Source organism: Anabrus simplex, chromosome 6 (genome assembly GCF_040414725.1).
Source record: "Anabrus simplex isolate iqAnaSimp1 chromosome 6, ASM4041472v1, whole genome shotgun sequence".
In the NCBI taxonomy this organism is placed as follows: Eukaryota; Metazoa; Arthropoda; class Insecta; order Orthoptera; family Tettigoniidae; genus Anabrus; species Anabrus simplex.
This window is the reverse complement of record NC_090270.1, coordinates 203,514,764-203,537,197: the sequence shown is the minus strand read 5'-3', so window position 1 is coordinate 203,537,197 and position 22,434 is coordinate 203,514,764. Positions and strand designations below refer to the sequence as shown.

General features: G+C 38.8%; 1 protein-coding gene across 1 annotated transcript in view; it reads left to right on the top strand.

The window, feature by feature from the left end:
- LOC136875653 (centrosomal protein of 104 kDa) overlaps positions 1-22,434 on the top strand; it is a 321,673-nt gene that overhangs the window by 147,128 nt on the left and 152,111 nt on the right. The window contains exon 7 of the mRNA XM_067149196.2: positions 21,743-21,883. Coding sequence (XP_067005297.2) covers positions 21,743-21,883 — 141 coding nt within the window. The remainder of the gene's footprint in view (positions 1-21,742; positions 21,884-22,434) is intronic.

The following is a 22,434-nucleotide window of genomic DNA, read 5'->3' as shown; positions in this document are numbered from 1 at the left end:
GTAGCATCACCTTATATCACCTCGCGATGACGACTCATCTCCCCACTCACTGTTCATCCCTTCCACTTCCACATACAGTAGCTGGTGAATACTGACACTTGGTCGCAATCACGTGTCCACGCACTGATGTCATCAGTCAAGCGTCGTCTAAGCGTACCCAAGCGGTCCGAGAATGACTGTACCGAATGCGTCACCGGGAAATCTCCTTGCACAGTTAAACATAGCCTCGATTGCAAAATACTATGCCAGCTCATCTAGCCAAAGTTACAAGCCACAGCATGACAATATGAAACCAACAAATCTCACTTACTACAATACAGAATAATTACAAACATATTCACTTAACCTATGATTAAATACAATAATATACGCGATACCTAATTATTACAGTCTAAATGATGAGAAACAGAATATATAAAATCTAATGAATCGGGTTAATAATAATAATAATAATAATATTAATCTATATAAATAAAATTGTTTCTGTTTGTCTGTTTGTCTGTCTGTTTGTCTGTTCCACCATCACGTCGAAACGGCTGGATAGATCTCAACCAAACTTCATATTTAGAGTATACTGACCCCGGGGAAGGTTTCGATATGCATATCATTTTAAAATCTTTGAAAAGACGGGGGTTTTATAGGAAAAACGGTTTTCCTCCATTTTCTCTTATACTATTATAGGCAAAATATCGAATTTGTCGTATAAGGACGAGACAAAGCTCAATTTAATCCTCTTGACGCAAAGAACAAAACTCGGTAAGCCCTACGGGCCCGAAAACCATGTTTTAAGGCCCTAAAACCAACCGTTACGGAGATATTGGCACCACACTACCCCTGCTCTAGGAATCGGATAAAGAAATGAACTGCCGTAACCATGGCAACGTCAGCTCCAGGATTCTAGAGCAGTGAGATTATGGATGTACGTTTGGGCATAGCTGTCAACCAAAATAGGTACAAATAAGACTTAATATCTGGGAAAAAAATATACTGTTGTGTAAGGCACTCATAGGACTCCTTTGGGCGGGGATGGAAAGGGGGTGAAGAACGAGTGTAAAAATCTATATAAATAAAATTGTTTCTGTTTGTCTGTCTGTTTGTCTGTTCCACCATCAAGTCGAAACGGCTGGATAGATCTCAACCAAACTTCATATTTAGGGTATACTCATCCCGGAGAAGGTTTTGATATGCATATCATTTTAAAATCCTTGAATAGACAGGGGGTTTATTGGAAAACCAGAATGGTTTTTCCACCATCACGTCGAAACGGCTGGATAGATCTCAACCAAACTTCATATTTAGAGGATACTCATCGCGGGCAAGTTTTCCATATGCATATCATTTTAAAATATTTGAATATATGGGGGGTTTATAGGAAAATCAGAATGGTTTTTCCACCATCACGTCGAAACGGCTGGATAGATCTCAACCAAACTTCATATTTAGAGTATACTCCTCCCGGGGAAAGTTTCGATATGCATATCATTTTAAAATCCTTGAATACACGGAGGGTTTATAGGAAAACCAGAATGATTTTTCCACCATCACGTCGAAACGGCGGGATAGATCTCAACCAAACTTCATATTTAGAGTATCCTCCTCCCGGCGAAGGTTTCGATATGCATATCATTTTAAAATCTTTGAATACACGGGGGGTTTATAGGAAAACCAGAATGGTTTTTCCACCATCACGTCGAAACGGCTGGATAGATCTCAACCAAATTTCATATTTAGAGTATACTCCTCCCGGGGAAAGTTTCGATATGCATATCATTTTAAAATCCTTGAATACACGGAGGGTTTATAGGAAAACCAGAATGATTTTTCCACCATCACGTCGAAACGGCTGGATAGATCTCAACCAAATTTTATATTTAGAGTATACTCATCCCGGGGAAGGTTTCGATATGCATATCATTTTAAAATCATTGATTACACCGGGGGTTTATAGGAAAACCAGAATGGTTTTTCCACCATCACGTCGAAACGGCTGGGTAGTTCCACCATCACGTCGAAACGGCTGGGTAGATCTCAACCAAACTTCATATTTAGAGTATACTCCTCCCGGGGAAGGTTTCGATGTGCAAATCATTTTAAAATCTTTGAATACACGGGGGGTTTATAGGAAAACCAGAATGGTTTTTCAACCATCACGTCGAAACGGCTGGATAGATCTCAACCAAATTTCATATTTAGAGTATACTCATCCCGGGGAAGGTTTCAATATGCATATCATTTTAAAATCTCTGAATACACGGGGGGCTTATAGGAAAACCAGAATGGTTTTTCCACCATCACGTCGAAACGGCTGGATAGATCTCAACCAAACTTCATATTTAGAGTATACTCCTCCCGGGGAAGGTTTCGATATGCATATCATTTTAAAATCTTTGAATACACGGCGGGTTTATAGGAAAACCAGAATGGTTTTTCCACCATCACGTCGAAACGGCTGGATAGATCTCAACCAAATTTCATATTTAGAGTATACTCATCCCGGGGAAGGTTTCGATATGCATATCATTTTAAAATCTTTGAAAACACGGGGGGTTTATAGGAAAACCAGAATGGTTTTTCCACCATCACGTCGAAACGGCTGGATAGATCTCAATCGTATTTCATATTTAGAGTATACTCATCCCGGGAAAAGTTTGGATATGCATATCATTTTAAAATCTTTGAATAGACGGGGGTTTATAGGAAAACCAGAATGGTTTTTCCACCAGCACGTCGAAACGGCTCGATAGGTCTCAACTAAACTTCATATTTAGAGTATACTCCTCCCGGGGAAGCTTTCGATATGCATATCCTTTCAAAATCTTTGAATACACAGGGGGTTTATAGGAAAACCAGAATGGTTTTTCGACCATCACGTAGACACGGCTGGATAGATCTCAACCAAACTTCATATATAGAGTATAGTCCTCCCGGGGAAGGTTTCGATATGCATGTCATTTTAGAAACTTTGAATACACGGGGTGTTTATAAGAAAACCAGATTGGTTTTTCCACCATCACGTCGAAACGGCTGGATAGATCTCAACCAAATTTCATATTTAAAGTATACTCATCCCGGGGAAGGTTTCGATATGCATATCATTTTAAAATCTTTGAATAGACAGGGGTTTATAGGAAAACCAGAATGGTTTTTCCATCATCACGTCTAAACGGCTCGATAGATCTCAACCAAACTTCGTATTTAGAGTATACTCCTCCCGGGGAAGGTTTCGATATGCATATCATTTTAAAATCTTTGAATACACGGGGGGTTTATAGGAAAACCAGAATGATGTTTCCACCATCACGTCGAAACGGCTGGATAGATCTCAACCAAATTTCATATTTACAGTATACTCATCCCGGGGAAAGTTTCGATATGCATATCATTTTAAAATCTTTGAATAGACGGGGGTTTATACGAAAACCACAATGGTTTTTCCACCATCACGTCGAAACGGCTGGATAGATCTCAAACAAATTTCATATTTAGAGTATACTCATCCCGGGGAAGGTTTCGATATGCATATCATTTTAAAATCTCTGAATACACGGGGGGTTTAAAGGAAAACCAGAATGGTTTTCCACCATCACGTCGAAACGGCTGGATAGATCTCAACCAAATTTCATATTTAGAGTATACTCATCCCGGGGAAAGTTTCGATATGCATATCATTTTAAAATCTTTGAATAGACGGGGGTTTATAGGAAATCCAGAATGATTTTTCCACCAGCACGTCGAAACGGCTCGATAGGTCTCAACTAAACTTCATATTTAGAGTATACTCCTCCCGGGGAAGCTTTCGATATGCATATCCTTTCAAAATCTTTGAATACACAGGGGGTTTATAGGAAACCCAGAATGGTTTTTCGACCATCACGTAGACACGGCTGGATAGATCTCAACCAAACTTCATATATAGAGTATAGTCCTCCCGGGGAAGGTTTCGATATGCATGTCATTTTAGAAACTTTGAATACACGGGGTGTTTATAAGAAAACCAGATTGGTTTTTCCACCATCACGTCGAAACGGCTGGATAGATCTCAACCAAATTTCATATTTAGAGTATACTCATCCCGGGGAAGGTTTCGATATGCATATCATTTTAAAATCTTTGAATAGACAGGGGTTTATAGGAAAACCAGAATGGTTTTTCCATCATCACGTCTAAACGGCTCGATAGATCTCAACCAAACTTCGTATTTAGAGTATACTCCTCCCGGGGAAGGTTTCGATATGCATATCATTTTAAAATCTTTGAATACACGGGGGGTTTATAGGAAAACCAGAATGATGTTTCCACCATCACGTCGAAACGGCTGGATAGATCTCAACCAAATTTCATATTTACAGTATACTCATCCCGGGGAAAGTTTCGATATGCATATCATTTTAAAATCTTTGAATAGACGGGGGTTTATACGAAAACCACAATGGTTTTTCCACCATCACGTCGAAACGGCTGGATAGATCTCAAACAAATTTCATATTTAGAGTATACTCATCCCGGGGAAGGTTTCGATATGCATATCATTTTAAAATCTCTGAATACACGGGGGGTTTAAAGGAAAACCAGAATGGTTTTTCCACCATCACGTCGAAACGGCTGGATAGATCTCAATCGTATTTCATATTTAGAGTATACTCATCCCGGGAAAAGTTTGGATATGCATATCATTTTAAAATCTTTGAATAGACGGGGGTTTATAGGAAAACCAGAATGGTTTTTCCACCAGCACGTCGAAACGGCTCGATAGGTCTCAACTGAACTTCATATTTAGAGTATACTCCTCCCGGGGAAGCTTTCGATATGCATATCCTTTCAAAATCTTTGAATACACAGGGGGTTTATAGGAAAACCAGAATGGTTTTTCGACCATCACGTAGACACGGCTGGATAGATCTCAACCAAACTTCATATATAGAGTATAGTCCTCCCGGGGAAGGTTTCGATATGCATGTCATTTTAGAAACTTTGAATACACGGGGTGTTTATAAGAAAACCAGATTGGTTTTTCCACCATCACGTCGAAACGGCTGGATAGATCTCAACCAAATTTCATATTTAGAGTATACTCATCCCGGGGAAGGTTTCGATATGCATATCATTTTAAAATCTTTGAATAGACAGGGGTTTATAGGAAAACCAGAATGGTTTTTCCATCATCACGTCTAAACGGCTCGATAGATCTCAACCAAACTTCGTATTTAGAGTATACTCCTCCCGGGGAAGGTTTCGATATGCATATCATTTTAAAATCTTTGAATACACGGGGGGTTTATAGGAAAACCAGAATGATGTTTCCACCATCACGTCGAAACGGCTGGATAGATCTCAACCAAATTTCATATTTACAGTATACTCATCCCGGGGAAAGTTTCGATATGCATATCATTTTAAAATCTTTGAATAGACGGGGGTTTATACGAAAACCACAATGGTTTTTCCACCATCACGTCGAAACGGCTGGATAGATCTCAAACAAATTTCATATTTAGAGTATACTCATCCCGGGGAAGGTTTCGATATGCATATCATTTTAAAATCTCTGAATACACGGGGGGTTTAAAGGAAAACCAGAATGGTTTTTCCACCATCACGTCGAAACGGCTGGATAGATCTAAACCAAATTTCATATTTAGAGTATACTCATCCCGGGGAAAGTTTCGATATGCATATCATTTTAAAATCTTTGAATAGACGGGGGTTTATAGGAAATCCAGAATGATTTTTCCACCAGCACGTCGAAACGGCTCGATAGGTCTCAACTAAACTTCATATTTAGAGTATACTCCTCCCGGGGAAGCTTTCGATATGCATATCCTTTCAAAATCTTTGAATACACAGGGGGTTTATAGGAAACCCAGAATGGTTTTTCGACCATCACGTAGACACGGCTGGATAGATCTCAACCAAACTTCATATATAGAGTATAGTCCTCCCGGGGAAGGTTTCGATATGCATGTCATTTTAGAAACTTTGAATACACGGGGTGTTTATAAGAAAACCAGATTGGTTTTTCCACCATCACGTCGAAACGGCTGGATAGATCTCAACCAAATTTCATATTTAGAGTATACTCATCCCGGGGAAGGTTTCGATATGCATATCATTTTAAAATCTTTGAATAGACAGGGGTTTATAGGAAAACCAGAATGGTTTTTCCATCATCACGTCTAAACGGCTCGATAGATCTCAACCAAACTTCGTATTTAGAGTATACTCCTCCCGGGGAAGGTTTCGATATGCATATCATTTTAAAATCTTTGAATACACGGGGGGTTTATAGGAAAACCAGAATGATGTTTCCACCATCACGTCGAAACGGCTGGATAGATCTCAACCAAATTTCATATTTACAGTATACTCATCCCGGGGAAAGTTTCGATATGCATATCATTTTAAAATCTTTGAATAGACGGGGGTTTATACGAAAACCACAATGGTTTTTCCACCATCACGTCGAAACGGCTGGATAGATCTCAAACAAATTTCATATTTAGAGTATACTCATCCCGGGGAAGGTTTCGATATGCATATCATTTTAAAATCTCTGAATACACGGGGGGTTTAAAGGAAAACCAGAATGGTTTTTCCACCATCACGTCGAAACGGCTGGATAGATCTCAACCAAATTTCATATTTAGAGTATACTCATCCCGGGGAAAGTTTCGATATGCATATCATTTTAAAATCTTTGAATAGACGGGGGTTTATAGGAAAACCAGAATGGTTTTTCCACCAGCACGTCGAAACGGCTCGATAGGTCTCAACTAAACTTCATATTTAGAGTATACTCCTCCCGGGGAAGGTTTCGATATGCATATCATTTCAAAATCTTTGAATACACGGGGGGTTTATAGGAAAACCAGAATGGTTTTTCGACCATCACGTAGACACGGCTGGATAGATCTCAACCAAACTTCATATATAGAGTATAGTTCTCCCGGGGAAGGTTTCGATATGCATGTCATTTTAGAAACTTTGAATACACGGGGTGTTTATAGGAAATCCAGATTGGTTTTTCCACCATCACGTCGAAACGGCTGGATAGATCTCATCCAAATTTCATATTTAGAGTATACTCATCCCGGGGAAGGTTTCGATATGCATATCATTTTAAAATCTTTGAATAGACGGGGGTTTATAGGAAAACCAGAATGGTTTTTCCACCATCACGTCGAAACGGCTCAATAGATCTCAACTAAACTTCATTTTTAGAGTATACTCCTCCCGGGGATGATTGATTGAGGGTTATTTGATTTTCCAATACATTAACTAGGCATTTACATATTTGTCGTTATCCGGCTGTCCTCAGTTATAATCCATTTTCTATTACTTTCAACTTCCTTAACTGTATTATTTTCTTCCTTAATTACGCCGTATGTACGCGAGTGCTACAAACTACTGGATGTATTTCCACCAATACTCATATTTAGAATACACCTGTCCTTGATAGGTTTTAGGGCAAATATTGTTTCTAAATCCCTGAACTGACTGGGGGTTTATACGAACCCGAAACAGTGATTTTGCACTTCCACAAAATATACACAACCAACGTTAATTTAAATCTACCTGCCTTGGTAGAAATTTTTTTCTAAACCTTTTTTCTCATGTGCATCATTTCGATACGAGGATTAATGAGGGAGATATCATTAACGGACCGTTTTTCTGTACAATTCCCATCGGACTTGACTCACGAGCGGGTGCGTGTAAAGCGTATTCCTTACAACTTGAAAACTACTGAAGACATTCGAACCAAAATTCATATTTAGCATCCACCTGTCCAAAGGTAGGTTTTAAACGTAAATAACATTTCATGTTCCGGAATGGACTGGCGGTTTATAGGGAACCGAAATGGTGATTTTACTCTTCCACAATATATACAGAACAAGACCAACCTGACTGGAAATCGACCAAACGTGATGGAATTCTACCTCTAAACCTTTTTTTCATGTGCATTTTTTCGTCAGGAGGATTAATAAGGGAGATATCATGAATGGTCAGTTTTGCAGGTTAAGTCCAGCGGACATAGCCAAAAAGGTGTTTTACATGGAGCAGATTCCTTATCTATATAAATCAAATCGTAACGACTGTGTGCCTCTACACTGACTATTTTGGCGAAATTTTCGTACAGCTTTCCGTTTAAGGGGTAATAATGACCATCTGCATAATTTTTCGTTTAGTTTCCTGAAAGTCCTAATTTTTACCCGCCTCGCCCAAAATCCAGATTTCGGCATAATCTGCCAGAAGAAAAAGAAGATAATTGAAACTGCCAAAATTATACGTTTTAGCCTGTAACGAACGGGAAACATCCAAGATCATTACATTTTTCACTTTTTATCCCCAAAGAATATCGAAATATGCAGGCAATTTTAATGATGGTGCAGACCTTCGGAAATTCCTATCACATAACAGATTGCACGATCTCCGTTCAATTTGGAATGATCTACAACCTTGGTCTTATGACTTTTTTCCGTATCTGTATCCCTTTTACGTTTGATTTTTCTCTATTAATGGATGTTAAGTCAATTTGGAATTTTCACATGCATAATTCATACCTTCGATTACTTATATGAAATACAGAATCATCAAACTCTTCACGAAAATTGGCCCACCCAGTAGCCATATATCAGCCAAATGCTATGTATGTAGCTGTCACATAATTATCCGAAAAGTAATGTAATGTGAGATAATCTTACAAGAACGTTACCCTGTTCCACGTTTCTAACTCAATCTGACCCAAGAATAGATGACATATCATAGGACCAGCCATTTAGGCCACTAAATCCGGCGTGTCTTATGGTATAATCCTTTGTCGATATGACGTACGTTTAGTAGCAGTTAATCTGTAAATGAAGGTCTTCAATATTGTAAACACGCATATACTTTCGTATGTCGATCTATACATATTCACTGATGTCGATTTGTAGTGATCGAGAAAGGGTTGGTCTGCTATTGTAATCAGTACTCCCCACACCGACTTTGACTGGCAGTATGAAAGGGTTCCTTCTCCAACTCCTGTGTAACTGTCATTAGTAAGGAAGGTCTACAATTGTAATGAATAGTTCACTTCTCGATTTGACTTGCAGAAGGCAAGTGAGCATGCAGTTTTGTTTAAAACTCCCCTACCCGATTGTGCTTGGCAGTAGGCAAGGGTGCCCGCCATTATAAAGAAATGTCCTCATCTAAAATGTGACTGGCATTAGGCATAGTGGCCTGCTATTTTGATGGAAACTCACCAACTTGGTGTGACTGGCAGTAAGCTGGCTGGAAGTAGGAAAATGGGCCTGGCATTATAATGATAACTGCACAACTCAGTTTCGAGTGATAGTAGGGTAATTGCCTGCCATTATAATAAAAACTGTAATCTGTCTGGAAGTAGGAAAGGGGGGCAGCCATTTTAACGAAAACTCCCCAAATCGATTCTGTGCGCATAGTAGGCAATGGGGCCTGCAATTATAATGTAAACTTCCCAACTCGATTGTGAATGGCAGTAGGCAAGTGAGCCTGCCGTTATATCACAAATCCATAACAAACACTTTACATTGGAAACAACGTACGGGGACCTCCCCATGCTCTTTCTCGGATAACGCTAAGAGACATGCAATTTTAAAACAATCTTATTTACTACATGCACACTATTTACTTCGATATTCGAATACAATGTAGAATACCGTAGCGAAGCACGGGTACATTCGCTAGTAATAATAATAATAATAATAATAATGATAATAATAATAATAATAAATACAGAATGGAGTCTGTAACCCTGTTGTACGGTTACAGAACGCCTCCCTCATGAAATAATCGATTAAATGAATCGATTGATTCATGAAATATATACATAATCACCTGAAGTCGAGTACACCATAGATACATGTATAAAAATGCCCTTTCCAAATTGGGTACATGTTATCATCCATCTGGATGTTCGTTGTTACACATATAAAACATTGATCAATTATCATTTTCACTTTGATTATACAGTATTATTTACATACAGATTACATTTCTTTCTCACTTCTGTCGTTTCAAACATTCATTGAGTGTTCAAAAGTAATTCTCGAAGACATTTCATTATATACACTGTCTCCAAGCACTGGAGTTTATTGCACTGCCGTGCTTCACTTATTATCACAACACACGCTAATTTCACTGAAGTCCTGTTCGCAATGCCAGCTTCATAAAACATGGTGAATTAACATAATAATGAAAATTAATCAACAAACTCACATGATATATTTCTTAAGATTTCTTATATTGTATGTGCCTACGATATTTCCTTCCTTGTCTTCTAATGAATAAGCACATTTCCCAATCCATTTCACTACGGTGAAGTATCCCTGATATAACAAGAAAAACTTAGAAAATTGACCAGCTTCTGCTGATGACGGGAGTGGCACTCTGAGTAAAACCTTGTCACCAAGCTCAAATTCATCCAATATAGTCTTACAAAATTTATCATGTACAAACTTACCGTGTTATCCTTCTTAGGTATAATAACAAGTGGATTTAAATTAGGACTACATGATGGTTCAATTATATTATAATCTAGCATAATGTCAATCTGCTCTTCAACAGCGCTAGCGTATTTTAACGGAATGGGATATTTCGGTCCTACAAAAGTTGAGTTATCAATAACATTAAATTTGTGTTCGTAAAGATGTGTTCTACCAGGCCGATCGCTAAAAACATCACTATGTGATATCAATAATTTACACAATTCGTCCTTCTGACTTTCCGCTAAATTACATTTCTCCACTGTCTCATACAATTCATCTCTAGAATCTCTCTGTATAGACACATGGCAGACATCAATATTTTTCCTCATATTAGGAATTTCACAAGATCCTTCCGTACTAGAACACACTTTATTCGCACTAATTTCTGACAAAACATCATATGGTAAACTGACTTCCCTGCTACTCTTTCCCCAAATAAGATTGACATTACACAGATCAAAATTTAATTTAGCCTTGTGACACGTTAACCAGTCGGTACCTAAAATAACGGCATAAACTAAATTAGGCACAACTAAGCATGGTTGGAAAATACATTCTCCACTTATGCTAATGGGGACAGCTATTTGTTTATTCACTCTTTGAGACTTGTTCCCAACAGCTGTTACGATGAACGTATTCCTCACTGGAATTTCCGCTACCTCATACTTCTCTCTTAAAACTTCCTCATACAGCTTGGAATTTACACATGACTTCTCACTACCAGAGTCCAACAAAATCTTAACTTTTCTGCCCCATATCAGCAGTTCAATCGTCGGTGTAACAGTAACACTACTTAAATTATCCTCATTACATAATATAAGATCACTTAACAAATCTTGCCTTATATCTAAATTTAAATTACACTTATAAAATTTATTGTCTACGATTAAGTCGTCACTTAAAACATTTGAATTATTGCTACTTAGGTCACAATCATGTTCACTTACAACTATAGGCTGGTCGACATTGTCATACTTATCTACCTTATACGTGAACTCACCATTTACGGACTGTCTCAGTGACCTGTTTATACAGTCCGTTGCGGGTTTAAAGTACTTGGTTCGGTTACGACTTGTTGGTTACACACCTCAGTCGGCCTCCCCTGTTGCCTATTTCCTCTAGCGTCATTATTATTATTATTATGGCCTGTATTCTCCCGCCTCGCAGCTTCTGGTTGATTACCATAATCACGCCTCCCAGTCCTGAAATTTTCCGAACTATTTTGATAATTTCTCTCCCTGTGGAAATTATTATTAGGTCTCTCCTGATATTCTCTTCTGTAGTTACGATTATTCATAGGCCTGTCCTGATTATTAGATTGGTTACCCCTTCCTTCTACATTCCTATTAGGTGTCCTACTATTATTCAAGCTACTACTTAAAGCATCAAAACTTTCCAACAAAATCTCCATTTCCTTAATAGTCTCCACTCTTTGCATACAAACAGCTTCTCTTATTCTATCGGGATAGTGCTTAGCCATAAGTCTAACTATATCAGCCTCAGGTCCAATACATTCTAAATTTCTCCACACCAAAACATGAGCCAAAAAGTATTCAGTCATTCTAACACCCTCGTTAGAATTATACCTGCCAAACATTACTCTCTCTCTCTCTCTACTCTGTACACCTTCACTCCAAAATTTAGCCATGAATTTCTCCTTAAATTCAGTTAGACTAGACATCGAGCTTTTATATACTTGAAACCAAGACTTAGTTTCTCCTACGAAAGCATTAGATAAGATCTCCAATACAGTTTCCCAGCTAATAATATTGTCTCTTAATTGAACAGCAAATTTCTTCTCTACTACTCTCATAAATTCCATCGGGTTAAATTCTTTCCCAGAAAACTTAGGTAAATCATGATCTCTAGTGATTAAACCATTATTTACAATTATCTCACGTACATTCTTACTATCACGCACTTCTTGCTGGAGTACTCTCTGGCAACTCAGAAATTTTTCTTCCACTGTTTCCTCAGCCTTTTCTTGAATTTTTCTTAATTCCTCCTGCAACTTTTCTTCCGATTCTCTCACCTTCTGTGATAATGATTTTTGTTCACTCTCTAGATCACCTACTTCTCCAAGTTTTCTTTCCACATGTTCTACCCTACTAATACATTTCCTAGTTTCTTGCCCCACTGTATTGGTTATCTTTTCAAACCTTTCTTCTACTAACTCATTGATTTCTCCTTTATTCGACTCGATCTTGGCGCCTAATTCATCAATCTGTTTGATGCATGTCTCACTAATTTGCTCTATTTCCGTATGGAGATTGCTCCGACCCAATTCCATCTCTGCTCTGATGTCACTACACTCCCTATTTACCTTACTTTCTAAATTATTAATTTGCTTACTTATTTCTAACACCTTATGATCTATCTTATTACTAACATCATCGATCTTCTTATTAATACTAATACCCTGAGCTTCAATTTTCTCACTAATGATATTATTCTGAGATTCAATTTTCTCACTCATAATATTATTCTGAGATTCAATTTTTTCACTAATAACCGTTTCAATTTTCTCACTCATAATATTATTCTGAGATTCAATTTTTTCACTAATAACCGTTTCAATTTTCTCACTCATGGCATTATTCTGCTCAGTCATTTTGGACATCAGCAAATTAAATAAACCCAGGTCAATCACCCCTTTACTTTGATCTTGCGTGACAGCGTTTTCTTCAGTTTCTACTATTTTCTGACTTTCAGCAGGTCCCACCTTAGTCACCAACTTCCTATTTATGTTACCACCTTGGATTTCCTTGGACACAATAACCTCAGCCTCATCACCTGACTGCATATTGCTATCCTTGTCCATCTTCGGTTTCCTACTAATTTTTCGCGATCTCAAAGCTATTTCCCCTTGCAATTCCTCTGACATTACCCCTTAAATACAAACTTCAACAAAATGACCTTCCTAACATTACTCGGTGAATTTAACATGTGCGTACTCATTAAAAGAACTGATCCATGTATATTGCCATTCAGAAACACTTTTTCTGAACCTTTCGAGTCCCACGTTGCTGGCGACACATTGTGGCTACTCCGACCACTACTCTTATACCTTCATATCTTCCACATAATATAAATAACATTTGTTTGAGCGCCAGTTGCTTTTTTAAGAAAAACAACAAAATTCGGTAGAGCATACCTCTTATATCAATTATCTCAAGGCGTGAGGTGATAAACTCACATATTTGGCAATATACAGGGATATGGATCAGGACAATATTAAATTACTGTTGCATTTCCACAATTGAGGATTGTACATGGAACTGGAATCACTTATTATAATTAAAAATAAAACTGAGTTTATGACTAAATTTACGTCACAATGAACAATCATTTACGTCTTTTAATTTAACAAAAGAAATATATCGTGAGATTTGCGGTACAAAGAAAAGGAAAATCTAATCTAAACAAAAAAAAGCTATTGGCATGAACTTGAAGTGAGATATGATATCGCCGCTGATTACACTCTTCTTCATGTTATGAATGCATAACATGTCTGATGCTTTAATTACCTGTTGTCTGCATACACCGCTGTTGAACTTGAAATTCTTGGGAAAACCTGTGAGCTGAAGTCGGGAGCCGTCTGTTGTAATCTTCTTATATAACAAGGAGTTGGCCTACATACCATGTACGCGTGTAGGGAGCTCCAATGTAATTACGTCCACTCAATATATTTTAAATAATTGGAAAATATTATTGAAACATCTTGTTAAGTCCATCCTCACAAGAAGATGATGTTTCTTTATCGGCATAGTACCCGTCTCTGTTCGGATACAAGCACCACTTGTAGACATCCTCGATGATTACCTCTTCAAACACAACTCTTAGCTCTGACCATCACACTAAGACCACTTCTTCCATTTGATACATCTGACTGTTACATATGATCTGCACGATATCAACTGCTTATGAACTGAGTACCATCAACTGAATAGATATAATGAACTGAGTACCTCTCCCTACCGTAGCATCACCTTATATCACCTCGCGATGACGACTCATCTCCCCACTCACTGTTCATCCCTTCCACTTCCACATACAGTAGCTGGTGAATACTGACACTTGGTCGCAATCACGTGTCCACGCACTGATGTCATCAGTCAAGCGTCGTCTAAGCGTACCCAAGCGGTCCGAGAATGACTGTACCGAATGCGTCACCGGGAAATCTCCTTGCACAGTTAAACATAGCCTCGATTGCAAAATACTATGCCAGCTCATCTAGCCAAAGTTACAAGCCACAGCATGACAATATGAAACCAACAAATCTCACTTACTACAATACAGAATAATTACAAACATATTCACTTAACCTATGATTAAATACAATAATATACGCGATACCTAATTATTACAGTCTAAATGATGAGAAACAGAATATATAAAATCTAATGAATCGGGTTAATAATAATAATAATAATAATAATAATAATAATAATAATAATAATATTAATAATAATAATAATAATAATAATGATAATAATAATAATAAATACAGAATGGAGTCTGTAACCCTGTTGTACGGTTACAGTCTCGACTGTGACTTCATTATCAAATGGCATCGCGCTCAACCACTGTAAGAAAGAATGACCCTTATTTTCGTCAATATAAGCCCTATTAAGTACTACTACTACTAATAATAATAATAATATCCTCAGAAACCAAAGTAAAATAACCTGGCATTAAATAAGTGTGATTATCAGAGACGCAAGGGCGTTTGGAAAACCGTTCCTATGAAGTTATTGTCAGCGCAGATCAAATAATTAAATGCCATATGTTGGGGTGGGATTACATCGTGCACACTTCATCGCAATTAAATTACAGTTAATAAATTGTTTTCCTTGATTAGGAAAAGCTAGTATAGCCAGAATGTTTAACCATAGAAACATCTTAATCAGTTCCCGAAAAAATGGAGTGATCTCTGAGTGCGCAACGTCGCAAGCCACACCTCCTGGAAGACGAATACATGTGACGTTGTCTTGGTTACTTCTCCTTCATCCTCAGGGTTGACCAAAATCTTAGCCCAAACTGTATCTGTTTCTTTTTCCATCCGGAATTCTTGTGATCGTGTTTGTACACGCAAAGACACACGAGTACTGCAGTCCACGTGCACGCCTGCAGTTGACGCAAGGTCCAAACATGCGCAATGGGGTGAAAATGGCACGAAACAATACAAGAGGAACGGAAAATTATTATCAAGCTTCACAAGGCCCTGTCTGAGATTTCACGAATAATCAATCGACCTCGGTCGACAGTTCAGTCCGTCATTGACAAGTATTGTGTGACTAAAAGTGTACGGAACAGGGCAGAAGCGATCGTACTGTCACAGAGGGACAGGGCGTTTGTTGTTCGAACTGTGGAACAGGATCCGAAAACTAGTGCCCCTCAGATTACTGCCGGGTTGGAGAAGCGGGGAGTTAAGGTATGTACAGATGCTATGCTAAATACCTTCAAAACCGCAAGGTATAATGGTCAAGTGTCTAGGAGAAAACTTTTTGTTAGTGCGAGGAACCGCAAGAAACGTCTAGAATTCGCTTTAAAACATGTGGAATTTTGGAAGCGTGTGATTTTGACCGATGAAAGTAAATACAACGTATTTGGTTCCGTTGGGAGAAGATTAGTGTGGCGAAACACATACCCTGTGCTAGGAAACTTGGTTTGGAACATAATTTCGTGTTCACACAGAATAATGATCCAAAACACACCGTCCATATTACAAACATATGGATACTTTACAATGTGTCAAAGCATCTTCCTACACCCCCTTAGTCCCTCGACATCAACCCGATAGAGCAAGTATGGTAGATACTGGACAGAAAATTACGATCCAGGGTAATCTCCAACAGGAATGATCTCCAAACGGCCGTAATGGAAGAATGGAACAAATTTGCGCCATCGGTTACCGATAACTTAGTTGCTTTCATCCCAGGACGACTGCAGGCAAAGGGGAACCCGACGAAGTACTGAAAAGTCAACAAACGTCTCGAACTGGATATGGTTTACGAATACTTTTTCCGTGTGTGATTCTTTACAGGGAATGTGGTTGTCTTTTTTGTTTCAGACGTACCCTCGTATTGCAAACAATTATTATTGATGATAATAAATAACTAACATTCCAAACTATGCAATCCATGTTTTATCTACGCGCATGTACGTCTCGTTCTCGCATAATGTGACGTGTACGAATACTTTTTTAGAGTATCTGTACATGTAAATACCTAAAATTATACTATCCATTTATAATCTGACACAATATTTTAAAAGGTGTCATACAAATGGTAATACAAAACATTCCATGAATCTTTCAAAATATTAGTACAGATGTCATCTATTTCATTTTCAGTGATGCCGAGTTCTTTCACGATGGCTTCGGACCTCAATTTTAGAACGTACAGTATAATTATGCCTTCAATAACATCATAAAGCATCACATAACCAAACACAAAGGACCAGCTTCCCTAATAAAAGCCTTCAGCAGATCAGACAAGTCTGTAAATCTTTCATAAGCATTAAATATGTAGTAACTCGACGTCAAGATACCATTTTTCAGAACCATCTGAATAATAATAATAATAATAATAATAATAATAATAATAATAATAATAATAATAATAATAATAATAACAATGCCCTGCGAGTTCGCCGCACGTTTAAGGGCGCGCAGCTGTGAGCTTGCATCCGGGAGATAGTGGGTTCGAATCCCACTGTCGGCAGCCCTGAAGATGGTTTTCCATGGTTTCCCCTTTTTCACACCAGGCAAATTCTGGGGCTGTACCTTAATTAAGGCCACGGCCGATTCCTTCCCACTCCTAGCCCTTTCCTATCATACCGTCGCCGTAAGAACTATCTGTATCGGTGCGACGTAAAACAAATTCTATAATAATAATAATAATAATAATAATAATAATAATAATAATAATAATAATAATAATAATAATAATAATAATAATAATAATAATAATAATAATAATCTATGGCGTCAGCTATCGTATGCAGGCATTTAAATTTGATGCCATGTGGCTGCCTGCTCGTCAATTTCGACGCTCCGTTTTAATCTAGGCCCACTAGACGGCAGAGTAAACAGGATCTCTCTTGGATGTTTACGGCTAAGTTTTAAATAATATCGTTGGGTGAACACCAAATGTGTCACCAGAGATAATTTACGTGCTGACATCAAACGCCATGGAGTGCCGAATGGCTTTTTCCGGTCTTCAAAAATTCCGCTGCTCTACCACTGATCCACAGAGGGATTAGTTTTGTAATAAATAATAATACTTTTACGGTTTTCGGAGACGTCGAGGTGCCGGAATTTTGTCCCGCAGGAGTTCCATTACGTCCCAGTAAATCTACCGACACGAGGCTGACGTATTTGAGCACCTTCAATCACCACCGAGCCAACGGCCGTAGCCGTGTTGAAACACCAGATCCCGTGAGATCTCCAAAGTTAAGCAACATTGGGCGTGGTCAAGATTTGGATTGGTTGCCATGCGCTGTTGGGGGGGGGAAGGGAATGGAGGAGCGGAAAGGAACTGGCCACCCTACCGCACGTAAACACCGGCTCAGCCACACCTCTGCGGAGGTTAGGACCTGCCTTCGGGTAGAATACACCCTTACCTTACCAATTACCACCGGCCTGAGCCAGGATCGAACCTGCCAAGTTAGGGTCAGAAGGCCAGCTTCTCAACCGTCTGAGCCACTCAGCCCGGCATTAGTTTTGTATTTATCCTTTGAATTGTATTCTTTTTCAGGAAAATTTAGATTAATATGAATGGATGAATTTGAGAGGCTTGAGGAATTCTCTGATATTTTCTTATTTTCTTTTGCATTATTATCAAATATGTGAAATAATACCACGGATATTCTTGGGCAACGTAGCCAGATGTACGCTAATGGTTCCGGTTCTTATAAATTTGATAAGAAATAAAATGAAATGGAGTGAGATAATTCATCGTACAATTTTCCCTATTTCTTTTAACAATTGGTCACCACCGACGTGATAGAATATGTGTGCATTTTAATCAGGCGTTCCTCTCTAACAAAGGAAGGAAATGTGAGTGATCTATTGAAAGTGAAATAGTCACAACGGCAGAAGATGGAACGACAAGACGCCTGTTCGGCAATGTGTTACAAAGAAATATGACATATAGTTGTTTCTTGCAACAGAATTAACCTCTGAGAACCGTAACTTACCGTACTTAAGTCGAATGTTGCTCGGCTAGAAGCTTTAATGGCAGAGCTTCGCGTGTTGGATATGAAAATAACGGATCAGTTATCAGACAGTGGCCAAGATGGCCAAATTATAACAGCAAAGAGACAAAATACCGAGAAGTACTATGGCGATTTTGAGATTATTAAAGTCAGAACAAATGAAATTCTGTAGTAGTGGTGGTACAACTAGCTCATCTCTCAGTGAAGTTGATGTATTTATTTATTTATTTATTTATTTATTTATTTATTTATTTATTTATTTATTTATTTATTTTTGCTATTTGCTTTACGTCGCACCGACACAGATAGGTCTTATGGCGACGATGGGACAGGAAAGGCCTGAGAAGTGGAAGGAAGCGTCCGTGGCCTTAATTAAGGTACAGCCCCAGCATTTGCCTGGTGTGAAAATGGGAAACCACGGAAAAACCATCTTCAGGGCTGCCGACAGTGGGGTTCGAACCCACTATCTCCCGAATACTGGATACTGGCCGCACTTAAGCGACTGCAGCTATCGAGCTCGGTGATGTATTTATTAGAAGGGAAGATGTGGTGTCAGCTTACTAATAAGAGAACTTACAAATTGCCTCAAGCAGAACTAAAATAATTTAACGATCTCAAAGCGTTGGTCTCGGTTTCAAAAGATCAATGAGTATAACACCTTACATGACGGTAATAAGATTCAGTATTTACTACAATCCATGGAAGAGGATACTGAACCACATGAGGTTGCTCATATTTACCCGCAGACAGCAGAAAATTATTCCCAAGCCATTGAAGCCTTGAAAGAGCGGTTCGTCAGAGATGATATTTTATTGCAGGTGTACGTTAGAGAACTTTAAACCGTCTCAAGGAGGCTCACCAACAGTCCCAGTTTATTTGGGATAGTTCCATGTCCCGGTTAACTATCCCCTGTGGGCGGGGATGCTAGAATAACACCCACGGTATTCCCTACCTGTCGTAAGAGGCGACTAAACGGGGCGCCAGGTGCTCTTCACTTCGGAGCGTCGGTTGACGACCACGGAGCCCTTAGCTGAATCCTGGCATTGCTTCCACTTACTTGTGCCAGGCTCCTCTCTTTCATCTATCCTATCTGACCTCCCGTGGTCAATTCTTTTCTCGACGCTATTAGGTTCCGAGGGCTAGGGAATCTTTCATTTTCACGCCTTTCGTGGCCCTTGTCTTTCTTTGGCCGATACCGTTATTTTTCGAAGTGTCAGATCCCTCCCACTTTTTCATTCTGATTAGTGTTAATAGAGGACGGTTGCCTAGTTGTACTTCCTTTTAAAACAATACTTACCACCACCACCACCACCACCACCACCACCACCACCACCACCTTAGCTCAGTCCTGACGTTGCTTCCACTTATACTTGTGTCAGGCTCCTCACTTTTACCTATCCTATTCGACCTCTCTTGGTCAACTCTTGTTATTTTTCGACCCCAGCGATATTAGAGCACTCAAGGTCTAGGAAGTCTTTCATTTTCATGGCCTCCGTGGCCCTCGTCTTTCTTTGGCCGATACCTTCATTTTTCGAAGTGTCGGATCCCTGTTACATAGAAGATGGTTCCTCTTAAAACAATAATCACCGGGCGAGTTGGCCGTGCGGTTAGGAGCGCGCAGCTGTGAGCTCACAATCGGGAGATAGTGGGTTCGAACTTCACTGTCGGCAGCCACGGCCGCTTCCTTCCATTCTTAGGCCCTTCCTGTCCCATCGTCGCCATAAGACCTATCTGTGTCGATGCGACGTAAAGCAACTAGAAAAAAAAAATCACCACCACCCCCACCCTGAGGACAAAGTATACCGAAAACAAGATGAATTTTAAAAGTAATTTGAGGAGTTAATTACATAATGGTTGGTTGGTACATTGAGATATGTTGTTTCATCAAAAAGCTTGGGAGATACGGTGGGTTTTTTTTTTTTTTTTTTCTTTCAGGTTTTGGACTGAATATTTCAAAGAAGTCACTGCCTGATCGAGGTTAATGATTTCCAGAACTTGGCGAAAGAGGGAGAAATGGTTCCTCTAGGGCCGACCATTAATCCGATGACTTCGATATAATCCGACTGATAGAATGGGATGGTTGGTTCATATCTTGTTTTCTTTCCTCATGAACCTCATTGAGTGGTGTTTCGGACAGGTGCTGGCTGTAATAAAGAGACCGTGAACTTCCTCGAAGACCGTAAACCCCAAGTCCCTTAACGCTTGAGCAATGGCAGATCGTATTAAACCGAGCGAGTTGGCCATGCGGTTAGGGGCGCGCGGCTGTGAGCTTGCATCCGGGAGATCGTGGGTTCGAATCCCACTGTCGGCAGCCCTGAAGATGGTTTTCCGTGGTTTCCCATTTTCATACCAGGCAAATGCTGGGGCTGTACCTTAATTAAGGCCACGGCCGCTTCCTTCCAACTCCTAGCCCTTTCCTATCCTATCGTCGCCATAAGACCTATCTGTGTCGGTGCGACGTAAAGCAAAATAGAAAAAGAAAAAAAAGATCGTATTAATTTTTATAATGCCTTGTATTTCGTAGACCTCCATGCGAGCAGTATCCGCGGACGTGAGCAAGCGTATCTACCTCGTTGTGGCAGCGCCGATAAATTTGAGTTGCATTTGTTGCTTTTGTAAAGATTATTATTATTATTATTATTATTATTATTATTATTATTATTATTATTATTATTATTATTATTATTATTATTATTATTATTATTATTATTATTATTATCTAAATTGATTTTCTGAATAGTTATCACCGACCTGTGTTGTAGGTTGACTTTCTAAAAAGGTTCTAATCCTAGGCTCAAGTCTATATTATAATATTGTGAAGGTAATTGTTATTGTTTCATTTAAGGTGTTTGGGAGCACATGATGTTTGTGTGATAAATAACCTGTATGTAGTCTCTATTTTGGTGAGTATCTTTGTATTTAGTATTACATGAACCTGATATTCACCTAGTGTTGAAGTGGGACACCACGGAAATCCAATTTTAGGATGGCCCAGATTGAGATTTTAACCCTTTCCTCAGTTGTGTTGCCGAGGCAGAGTGCACTCCGTTCCAGGCCCTCAGAACAGGTTCATTTTCGTGACAGAGCCGAGAATCGAAACCAGACCAACCAGGAGGGAAGCAATTGTCCTCATTCCAACTCCAAGGTGACTACCTGTAAAGGTAAACTAAATAATTTATACGAATATGTAAATATATAAATAACATTTAAATTAATGAATATTATATCAATAAATATATAAACGTCTTTCTGTCTGTACTTTTTTAAATATTCACCTGAAACTTAGTTTTTACACTGGACAGAATTGGTGTGTATGTTTGTCTGTTACAGCATCACGGGAAAGTGGTTAAAGCGATGTTCATGAAACCTGGTACTTAGTTTACGATAAGGGCAATAAGTTGTTCAAACGAATTCAGCAGAAGGGGGCCTCAGAGGGGACCTAAAACATAAAACTCGATGTATCTCTCTTACGGTTGATTTTACCGGGAAAAAGCTCTTGACAAAATTTGTTAAGAAGGAAGCCATTCTTTCCGGTGTCGACTTTAACGTAAAACCTCTTCACTGTCGAACACACAAAATAAATATTACACTGTAACATACCTGTAAAAGTCACATTTTTAATGTTGAAAATATTTCTTAACATAGTACGAAAAAAGTAAAATTAAGCAATTTCCTCAAATGTGCTGAAAGTTTTTTTGTTATTTGCTTTACG